The sequence below is a fragment of the Thermobia domestica genome, chromosome 8, assembly GCF_964235325.1.
Source record: "Thermobia domestica chromosome 8, izTheDome1.hap1.1, whole genome shotgun sequence".
Lineage (NCBI taxonomy): Eukaryota > Metazoa > Arthropoda > Insecta > Zygentoma > Lepismatidae > Thermobia > Thermobia domestica.
Window position 1 is genome coordinate 263,483,871 of NC_137461.1, and position 12,298 is coordinate 263,496,168.

At 35.2% G+C, this 12,298-nt stretch overlaps 1 protein-coding gene across 2 annotated transcripts in view; it reads left to right on the forward strand.

Annotated features, from left to right (window-relative positions):
* LOC145693599 (mitochondrial inner membrane protein Mpv17-like) overlaps nucleotides 1-10,728 on the forward strand; it is a 45,771-nt gene extending 35,043 nt beyond the window's left edge. For both annotated transcript variants that reach the window (XM_081769728.1, XM_081769729.1), the window contains exon 5: nucleotides 4,082-10,728. In XM_081769728.1, coding sequence (XP_081625854.1) covers nucleotides 4,082-4,102 — 21 coding nt within the window. In that variant the 3' untranslated portion in view covers nucleotides 4,103-10,728. The remainder of the gene's footprint in view (nucleotides 1-4,081) is intronic.
* The last annotated feature ends 1,570 nt before the right edge of the window (nucleotides 10,729-12,298 follow it).

Sequence of the window (12,298 nt, forward strand, 5' to 3'; positions counted from 1 at the left end):
TATATATATATATATATATATATATATATATATATATAACACTTCTGAACACCATTTGAGTGAGTTCGAAGAATACCGGAATTCATTTCTTGTTATTCTTTCCTCCACATTTAAACTTAGAATTTCAAATCACTGAACGAAGCAACGTTTATTTAAAAATATGTGTAACAGTTTCCCCAACTAACTGAATATATTGGCTTCATCAGACACTGTCTCTCAACACATTTCTTCATCGTGACAAGGTTTCAAAATACCCTGTCCATAGAAGCCCGTCTGTTCGGAGTATAACCATCTGCACACAACCGATTTCACTTCATCATCAGTTTGTCATGCACCACCACATTCACTATACCGTATGAAATATTGAACATGTTTGACATTGTTCAACGGTAGATTCGCAGATTATTACGAACTGTGTCTTCGCCGATAGAATGGCCGTGTGTTCGCTTAGTGCTATTACTGGAAGCTCGGCACATGGCAATCCCACAAGATTCACACGAACCTCTTTGGGTTTTATATATATATATATATATATATATATATATATATATATATATATATAAGTTACTGATCCGCCCTTGTGAATTCTATATTGTAGCAAAGTGGTGTTGGATGGGGGCATTTTCCTAAGGACAGCTGTACAAATATTCTTTTGTTCTCTTGCTGATATTGTCACTCTTTGCAGTACGTATTTCGATAATCCATACCTCACTGTGCTTTGCATCGCAAGATGCACTGTAGATACTCTTCTCAAAATCCATGATTCATCCATAGTGTCACTTTAATTGACATATCAGCAGCTTACACCGAACATTTTCACACAATATAAACTTACCTCAATATAGCATTCGACAATCATGCATACCGCTCTCATAGTGTGCTCGTGGGCTACTGACAAACTTCCGTAAGCCCAGGTAAATGCTTTTCTATTTTTCTGCTCGTATTAGTGTTACATACAGTATGTCAATCCCTTCCTTTAGCTTTTCGTAATTGTATGATGGTTTGGTAGTCCTTTTCAGACTTTCTTGTTAGAGATATCGCTTTATTTTAAGATGGTATATTTTTATTATATAACGAGCTGAGAACTATCTAGCTAGAAATAGAACCAGTCTTTTTACTAATCTTCACGAAATAGGACAACATGAACTGGTTAAATAATGCAGCCATAGTTTTGCATAGATCTTCCATTTGTAAATTATTTGAATTAACTACTTACCATGAACGTATTGTTGGTTCTTGCTCCTATTTGATCAACCCATACTCATTTTCAATCGTCTTTACGTAGTAGAATTTCCAAGAATCCCTTCACGTCCTTCGAACAAAACCTTTGCGTCGCCATTGAATGATTCTGAAATTTTCATTCTTGGGTGGAGCTGGTTACTTAGTCCAAAACTGGAATATGCCGTCTTAGCTCTTGGACTAGTAGCTCGGAGATACACAGTTGTAAAATTCATTTTTCCACGTTTTTGGAAGTCCCTAATTCTCAAATGAAAGAGCGATTCCTGATGTATGTTCACGCCAAGTGTGCTTTGTGGTAGACAAACCCCATGTGCGTGGGTTATCTCTGGATTCTCCCGTTTCTTCCCACTTTCTTCATTCCACCGTTTGATTCATTTCTCATAATCACTGTCTCCTTTAGCCTAGCCGGCATAACTGTGGGATGTAAAACTTTTTTTTACCCCTTCAGTTTCTCAGTCACGGAAAGGTTGTGCATATATAAATTAACATCCCATTTTTCAGGGTCTCTGCCAGTGAGACAGATTTTTTTCATTCCATACATCGCAAAACACGTGAGTTTTTAATGTGGGGTCCAAATCACTTGTACTTCCATCAAATGTCAAAATTTCTCGTGTATTACGGGCGACGTGGAGCGTAAGGTCTTGATCATTCTTGGGTAATTATAGCCATCTCAAGATGTTATATAGCGCACACATTTCGTAGAGGTCACATTATTGGTGAGATTACTGTGCACTCTTCAGTAAAATTGCCGTCGCCTGGAGTACACTGTAGACCAAAGAGTGTGTAGTGAATGATTTAAGACAGTGATGGGCAAACTACGGCCCACATTATCGTTGAAAGCTCTCTCTGGAGAATGATAAAAATGAAAGGACCATGTACACAAATAATTTAGAAACAATCCTATTTTATGATGCATGTCCTTTATAGACTAACTTGCTTGTCATTAGAATAAAATTAATAAGATGTGTTGTAAGTGATCATTATGTTAATAACATCTTCCGTTAGGTACTTTGAGCTAAATGTTTGTTTTGTATCCTTCTATAACATAGTTATGGTAAAGGAAAGACTTACTATTAATGTGGTTTCCAAATCACGACACGGTCGTGAATCTGGTGGCGTTGACGAATTCACAGATCATTGTGTAGCAATAACTCTCAGCATGGGCCGTTCCCTACCAAAGGTTTAAAAGTTTATATATTACTTAGTATTTCTTTTATCAGTAATTTCTTTCTTTTTTTCTTTTTTCTTTTTCTTTTCTTTTTTTTTTGTATATTTAGTTAGTGAAATGTGTATTGTAATTGATCTACTAGTTCAGAAGTTATTGGGAGGACGTGGTTCAGTGGTAGAGCGCTTACCTCTGGTGCATGGAGTCCTTGGTTCGATCCTAGCTCGCACCAAGTGCTTTTTGTGGTGAGCAAACGTCGTGTGCTTGGGTTTTGTCGGGAGTTCTCCCACTTTCTTCAGTGCACTGTTTCATTCCTTAGCATAATCACTGTCTCTTAGTTCCGGTGCGTAATAGCAGAAATTTCATTTCAGAAGTTAGTGACAAAAGAAATGTCATCACAAAAAAGTCAGAAATGTCTTCATTCTGCCAGGACCAAGGACACAGTAACTTGCGTCATATCACACATAGATTTTACAAAACATGTATTCTCAGCGTTATAATTTGTCCTAGTTTCTTAGAATTATTATTTAAAACATGCGGAGAGTATCAAACAGTAGATGTGGTGGTATAGTTCGCACAAAAGTAAAAATTAACAGCTTGGAAGGTCAGGATCTTCGGGTGCTGTTAGACAGGGGAAGAGCAGGGCAATCATCTTGTGTCTTCTTTTGAGAATGATAAGGGACAATTTTGCAACGGTGGCACAATTTGATTCATGGGCAATCTACAAGTGGCCCTAATACCTTCTTAACAGTTTTACTGCTCAGAAGATAAGCTAATGTAGTTTTAATTGGACTGTACTTTTTTTTTATACATACATATTAATTGTAATATTGGGCACAGATGAGGCATACACAAGGGTAAGTCAAAAATTATCTAAATCATAACTTTTATTACATTGTTCATACTGACTTCTATACTCGTATCAGGGGCGCCCATCTATTCATGAAATCATGAAAAATTCGAAAATGGTCGCGCAAGTGTTACGCACGAGGAAGAAGCCGGACGACTATCTACGGCTCGAGACTATTTTTGAATTTTTCAGTCCATTCGTACATACTCTGTTGCGGCAAGACATTGTTCCCGTATTGTGCCGAAAGTCTTCGTTGGATTGCGGCCCCTGATACACTTTCCGACCAGAAAAACCGGATTACTGCTCGTTGTTTCTCTTTGGTGCAAACTTCTAATGGAGTGGCCATGATCTATCTGCAACAAAAGGAAGATGAATGGAGGAATTAGGATCAAACTTTCATAGCATAACAATAAAATAAACGAGGAGAGGGGTCAGTATGAAAAAATGTAAGAAATGTTATAACTACATTGCGGATAATCTTTGACTTACTCTCGTATTAGTCGATAAATCACATCGAGCTGAATAAAATAACAGTTTGAGGGTAAATTATCATGCGTAGTTTTCGAGAAAATCGAGAAAAACTAATTTTTATGGCATTCAAGAAATGTTATTCTCATACATTTGATATTTTGTATACGAAAAATATTTTGTACTTATATATACTGTATATGAAATAATTAAAATGTTTTGTAATAGGTTGTTTTTAATTGATTTCTCCTAACATTGTTACATATACTCCTAACAGTTACCGCACTCTACTTGTGAAGTAGAACATACGGAAGAAGTCCTAAATCTGATATGAATATCTCGTTTTTTTCTACACACAGGTAACCGATGCGAAATCATAGGATAGTGCTAGACAATACTTGTTAACCACCTTCTGTGATTCAACAATAAGCAGCGATTTTTCTTCAATGACCTGGGCCCGAAGAGAAGTTTGAGCGTGTCTGCATCAGATGTAAGACCTATAAATTCATATTTATATATATGTGTGTATATATACAGATATATTTGTTATAAAACTGCCATATTACTTTATATTTTATACATATATATATATGCGTGTTGTTACGGTAACTATGGTGTGTATATACACTTAAATATATATACCAAAGGTGCCTACGTACAGTTTTAATTTATTGTACGGAAAATGTTAATTTTAATACAAAACTTTGGTTTTATATTTGTTGTGTTATTTATATATGGAATGACGATAAATAGTAGTTTAGTCGTATATAGTATTATACGAGAATCTACGAAAGATGTAGGCTATATGAAAAATATGTGATAACAACTGCATGGTTATGTACTGTCTTCGATTATATGATTTTCTATCTTTCGTTGTTTCCAGTTAACTTCAAAAATGTGATACAGTGAATTACGATGGTTTTGCCAAAATTCCCCACTTCTACTGTAAAAATTTTTAGCTTCTAAATGACTGAGAAAAAAAAGTGATCATCAAAATAGGAATGAACTGAATAGAAAGGGCTTATCCCATCGATGAAGCTGTTGTTTGTATATTTTTAGCCTAAAGAACTGACGACTACTAGTAAAAAGAAGCCCACGTTGGATAAATTTCTGACTGCGCTTTCTATACTGATTTGGCGGGGCCGCGGTGGCTCAGTGGTAGAGCGTTCATTTCTGGTGCATGGGGTCCGGGTTCAAACCCTGCTCCCGCCAAGTGAACTTCGTGGTGGATAAACACCGTGTGCGTGGGTTTCCTCAGGTTTCTCCCGCTTCCTCCCACTTTGTTCATTCCACCATTTCATTCATTGATCATCACCGTCTTCTATAGCCTAGCCGGCATAATCGTGAGACGTAAAACTCAAAAAAAAAAAAAAAAAATCTATACTGATTTGAGGATTCTGAATGCAAAGAAACTTTTTAAACATATATGCTAATGAAAGGAATGCACATTTTTTTTTAACCATCAGATCCTCAGTAGGTGCGAATTCAATAACACAAAGAGTGAATGGCTTGACCGGGACTCGAACCCGGGATCTTCAGCATACCATGCCAATACGTTAACCCAGTCCGCTTCCCAGAACAACCACACATGGCTTGTACTACAGCCTAACTGCTGTGCTGGGACAATCCAGTGTGCATATATATGGAGAACAACTTTTGACGGTTGTTTTCGTATATATTAATGAAAGGAAGATACGACCGAATTTATTGTGTTCGCACCTACAGACGATCTGGTGTTGGAAAGAAAAAAGTCATTCGGTTGTTTCTTTCTTTCATGAATATGTCGTCGTCGGCGTTCAGGCAGAGGTCACTAACTCCAGAAAACATACGAATGGAGTTAGGTACTTCTTCCAGTACAATAGCGATACACGAGGTAAAACACACGACGTTCTAAAATTGTCTGACTAGATATAGCAGGTGAAATTGTGATACTAAGCGTGGTTATCCTTAGCATAACAATGCCATATTGTATATCTAGCCTCTTAATATGTATCAAAGTGTCGTATATTTTACCTTGTATATTGTTATCGTACTGGAAGAAGTACCTAACTCCATTCGTGTGTTTTTTGGAGTTAGTGACTTCTGCCTGAACGCCGACGATATACGAAATTACAACCATCAAAAGGTGTCCTCAATATATGGACAGTGGATTGTCCAAGCACATCAAGTAGGCTGTGATACAAGCCATGTGGTCTGAGTGGAGAGCACAGACTTCAGGAATAAGAGAGTGTAATGCTGTTCTGTCTAGCGTAGTGGTTAACGTATCGGCATAGTATGCCGTGTATCCCGGGTTTGAATCCCGTCCAGCCATTCACATTTTCACTTTGTGTGTTACTGAATTCGCATCTACAGAGGATCTGCTGTGTGAAACAATTCGGATGTTTCCGCCTTTCATTAATGTATATCCTCAAATTAGTATAAAATGTTTCATTAGAAATGTATCCAAGCGTGGGTATATTTTTTCTGGTGAAATGATCGTTAATTCTTTTATAGTTAACTGGAAATGACTAGAAGATACATAATTTGGACCTGGCGCTAATTAATTTGCGTGAAGATACCCCAAGCACAATTTTGAGCCTAGGCTCCGTAACCGACATTTGTTGTCTGTTTGATTAGGGTATTAAGTGTCAAATGTAGAATTAATATTTAGAGATGTTCAGTCTGCAATTCAGTGAGATGATTTATTTCTACTTCATATTATATTTTATCATGATGTGTGTTAATTGTTTTGGGTTTCAAAATTTGTGTTAGAAATATTTTCTAGTCAGCGTGAAGAGCTTATTTTCTTAAAAACAACCGGAACAAGAGAAGACAATTGATATACATATTACTGGTATCTATAGAGAACGCGATTTACTTCAAAAAGTAAATAATAACAGTAAATAAAGAATTCGAGTGTGACAATTTTTATTTACTGCTAATCGATATGCATCCCAGCGTATCAATTAGTAGTTATTAAGAAGCAATTATGCTTATATTTAATTGAAAAATATTGACAAGAGAGAATAACATTTTTTGATACACAGGGTGGCCAAAAAGTAGGTATAAGACCTGCATCTATCAAATATGACATTTTAATTGATTAAGATAATGAATTTATTTGCTTCGGTTTGTTCCGAAGGGAAGAAACTAAGTCAATACCTATATGGATAACAATAAGTAAATGATATAAAATGTCATTACCAATCAGTAGGAGACTGTATACCTACTTTTGGGCCACTCTGTATGAGCAGTCGTGGTCAGCGTTACTTTCTACTCGTTCATGAACATATTTTCCTTTTCGAAAACACTTGTTGAAAATTTGTCTTAATTTTATTTTATTTTATTTATTTATTTTTAAATTATACTATTATTCACAATAGAGAACATTGACATTTTTGGAAGAGTATTCAAAATAATGGCTCTAGTTACTTCAGTGGCGGAACATAATTTAACGGTTTTCGCCATCGCAAAATTCTCTCTTACCGTTAGACTCAAAATTTCTTCGGCATGAATTTTTCTCACTAACTGTTACATGACATTAAACTTGAAACGTACGTACCTTGCTTTATTAAACTATTATAGATTATTTTTTTAAATCCTGTTTTTTAAATATTCTCTGTCAGCTGTCAACATCGACAAGACAAGCATGGAAAGAGTTTAATGGAGATTCGATGTATCGGCAGAAGTTATGTGTATGATAGTTAAATGTTATCATCTCCGTCTTCTTTTCTTCCTCTTGGGGCCGCAATGGCCCGGTGCATGGGGTTTCTGATTCGATCCCACCACGCGCCAAGTGAATTTTGTGGTGGACAAACGCCGTGTGCGTGGGCTTTCCCATGGTTCTTCCATTTCCTCCCACTTTCTTCATCCCACCATTTCATTCATTTCTCATCATCACCGTCTCCTTTAGCCTAGTCGGCATAACAGTATGACGTAAAATTTAAAAATTTCATTTTATCTCCCTCTTGTACTTCGGTTACACAGAAAAGTTCGAAATCCGACCATATAAAACCTCCCCCTCCCCTCAAAGAAAAGAAAATGGCAGTAATGCTTGTGAAGATTTAGAAGGAAGGAAACCAAACAGTGGTTTCATTGTCCGTAATGACTAAATTAAATGGCATTCTCAAAACTCAAACACCAATGTACAGCAATTATAAAATCAAGATGCAATTATAAAATAGGCAGGACAGCTTTTATCTTTTCGACCTCCTCCTCTTTTATGCAGTAGCATATGGCACTTCCAAAATGTGTGTGTTGCAGTTGAATAACTTAAGTTTGGCCTAGGAGCTTAAACAATAATTACAAATCGACAAGTTCAGGGTTGTTAACGCACTTCGGGATTTAAAAAAAAAAAAAAAAAAGTATATATTGTTTGCCTGTGTAAAGATTACAGGTACTGTTTGCTACTTTACTTGAATAAAAAATTTGTTCTCCTTCATTGTATCAAATCTGTCAATTACTTGCTAGTTAATATGTAAGATGTCTATGAGTAGATCCTATTCATTGGAAAGCGTCGCCAGTGCTGTCAATCTATCCTCACTTGTGTCTTTTTCTCAAGAAAGTCTTGATTCTATTGAATGTAGAGAATAATCTCTTCGCTTCCATGGATGTCACAGGAATAGGGTGCACTGAAGGAAGTAATCAAATTATTTGTCGTTAAAAAGCTTGGGACAAAGTAGTAACATCTTATGTAGGTTTAAATTCTTATGCAGAATATTAATGCTGATTCTTTCTTTTCTTTTTTTTTTTATTATTTTTTCAATATTCACATTTTTCTTTTCTATATTTTTCTTTTTAAACGTAGACGTTCTAGGGCTTCAACTCTTTTCACCGCAATTAACACGTTTCTTTTTGCATCCCCTCCTAGTGGTAAGAGTTCCCATATGTCTTCTTTTTCTTCTTGACGTTTCCTTTTTTGTGATTCCACAAACTGTAATTTTGGGAAACGAGAGTTCTTTTCCGCTGTCTTCTTCGTCTTTCCTATGTTTTCATCATTTTCAATCGAAAATAAAAGCCCATTTAATTCATTAAACGTGTTAAGGAGATCAAACGACGTTGATGGTTTTGACCCGTCCATCCTATAAGAAAAAAGATACAAAATTATCAATAACAAATATTTTAAAATATATATATACACAGTAATAAACTAGATATTTAAAGACTTCATTTAACCAAAGAGCGTACTGCTAAAATTATATCGATATAAGTAAGACACTGAGATTTTCACAATATTTTTCCTTTCTTTCATGAATTCACGCATTGAGTTTTATAACTATCGATACCAATTCCAAGAAAATATAAGAGCCACAATTCTTGATTCTATTCTAATAAAAATAAATAGGTACTGTACAATCATTAGACCGTAAATAGTACCACATTTCGTACGATACAAGTAAAGTCAATATAATTTAATCTTCACTCGCTTGAATTTATGAAAAAAAAAAAAAAAAAAGGTCAGTCTTATTTCTCAAATAAAATTCTTGTAGTTATTCGATCCCCTTAACATGCAACTCTTCGAGAAAATCAAGTAAATGTCCTTTATTTTAAAAGTATGCAGTAAAAAGTAGCGCCTAAAGGAAATATTTAAGTTAAACCAGATGTTTCCTAGAACGCACATATTTAGTTAATTATTTTACTAAAAAGAATATTCTCTAAGTGATTTCTTTACTTTCCATTTTCCTGAACCACTTCAATACAATACCTTAGGTGCTGCAAAATCCATCGCCACAGGCTTAAAGTTCTCTTTCTAAAAAGAACAAGCAAACAGTGATAAAGAGAGGGAAAATAATCGCTTTTGAACTATGGGACAAACTTTTCCACCCTTCAAACTTGTTTTGAAAGTCTCAACACCTTTACTCTTAAAGTCAAAAAATGAGAAACCCTTGTCAAACACAAGAAATCTTTTCTTTACTGTCAGCAACAAATATCCAATACTAATCGAAAGGACAAGGAATGATTATGGAATAAAACACTAAATTATAACTAATGTCCTATTCTAATTTCTTTCTTTTCATTTTTCTTTATTTTATTTGTTTATTTTTTCTATATACATTTCTTTTGTAGTGTTCTTTCTTTTTACAGGTTTTTATGGGAGTTCCAAAATTACCTCTCCCTCCACCATTTATTTTTCTTGTCTTTTCCTTCTTTTTTTGGTTTCTTCCTCTTCTTTTTCTTGTATCACTTCACTTATATACTTGCGCTCTAAGTCCCATTTTAAGCCACAAATTAATTTTTCAGCACTTTCTCTCTTTTTTTCTTCTTCATAAAGTTCTATTAACGTGTGATTAACACATATATTACATGTGTGCCATTTTTGTATCCTTTTATTGTTCGGGCACGCGTAGGAAAGAAAATACGCCGTTTTTTCTCCCCTTCTTTTTATTTTTTATTTACAATATTCTTCAGTGGTGAATGCAGTAGTGCATAGGCTTGGCATCATCTTGTTCCTGAAATAAAAAGATACCAATTTTATTATCACAAAATATAAATTAAACTTTAAAAAGTACACCTATCTTATAGTGATAATATACATATGTTTTCTCCAAATGCTACAGTAATTTTGACTCGTATAGCTTTGCTGTTGAACAAATCGCTACAACTATATTTACTTAGCACAAAAAAAAAATCAAAGTTAACTTCTACTTCTTTCTTATTGTTACTAATGATATTCCTCTAATAAATAAGCAATAGTTTACTCTTTTAAGCAGAAAACCGTTCCACTAAATATTGCAAGTGTATGTAATACTTTGTAACACCAGGGTTTGATTCCCGGTGGTCATTTCAATTTCACGTATAAGGCTTTATGTCTACCACCTTCAGAGTTCGTTTCACGGTCTTAAAGACCGTGCTAAAGAATTGTGTTGCATACATTACTGGTCACTGCGACCATCTACCTTATATACCTTTCTATCAACTTGTCCCTTAAATATATAATCTTATTGTTTTCCTTTAGGTCCACGCAATAAAACTTTTGTTCACTAACTGCTCTTTTAACCATGCGCGACTCCTCGGGGTAAAGTAACCTCTTATATATATATATATATATATATATATATATATATATATAAAACACCGTAAGCGCATTACGTAAGAATTGTACTGTTTTCTAACCTTGTTCGTTTATTTTAATATGTTGCTACCTTCTCGATCATAGTTGCACATTCATATGCAGTATTCTATATTGTGTATAACATAAATTCCTTCCCAATGTCATTCCGTTTATTGATCGCTGGGCGTCTATCTTAAACATCTATTTTGCGCTTCCGTATGTAAAAATGTACACTATGTATAACATATCATGCCTTGCCGCTGTCGCCCATTGCATTTACTACTCATTCTGTAGTCATACGCATTATTGTATACTCTGTATAGCACAGCATCCATTGGTGTTGTCATTTATTCTTATTAATATTCAGTGTGCATAAAACTTGGCCATCTTTGTTTTTCAATCTGCGGCTTTGCATACTATAAGCGGCCATTTGCACAAATATCTACCACGCACGTTTTAGCATAATACGGTGCCGTCAAAACCCAATATATTTTTATCTTTTCAGCGTTTTTTCACCGCATTGCGGCATAGGCGGCTCGTATATGCTTCATCACGGAATTTCCGCGTTCCGCTGCTAACTTTTACTCAATAAAAATGGCGGTCACGCAAAACAAGTGGGGCTCCATACACCGATTCGTCATATTTATTTATTTATTTGTCGTACACAAAAGTATATTCCGCATACATATAAAATCAGTTTACTCTAAATCAAGTAAAGTCCTGTGTTCTTTCATTCAAAAACAACGTATGCAGTTTCTACCATACATTAGTATCAGTTATCGTAACGTAAAGTGTGTTAAGCCGACAGTGTGTTCTGCCATGTGAGCATTAGTTAAGTAAAATGTTGTTTTATTCCATTCACAATATATAGATGTATTCTTACGTTATTACTATTCATAAGATCGGACCAACACACAAACATAAATACAAACATGCATATACGCTCTTCGTAGTATAATGACCCAACACGACAATATAGTAACTTAAATTGCATCAGGAGTCGGGGTGGCTAACTGGTAGATCGTTCACCTCTGCTGCTTGCTGTCCCGGCTTCAATCCCAACCCCCGCCAATTATTTGAACATTTTCATGACAAACATGAGGTTTGAATTTTATAAATTGTGGTGGACAATTCCGTGTGCGTGGGTTTCCTCGGTGTTCTCCCCTGTCCTCCCACATATTCATTCCGCCCATTATCATTCAGTTACTTTAATATACCGTTAAACTCAAAAATTTCATTTCGCAAATGTACAATATAATATAACCGCCGCTAATACGCCATTAGTAGTCTCTTTTATTCCCTATTCTGTTCGTAAATACTTAGATTAAACAATGTTATTTTAAAACTAGTATATTTATACATCATTCACTCAATAAAAACAAAAAATCTTTCCTTCAATGAAACAAGACTGGAAATACTCATTGACGGCCATGTTAAAACAAGAGGGAGTCTCCCTTAAAAGTAAATTCCCGCTTAGCACTAATCACTTCACGTCAACACTCTTTGATTGACATCCGTCCAGCCTATTCCCATGCCTACGGTCACT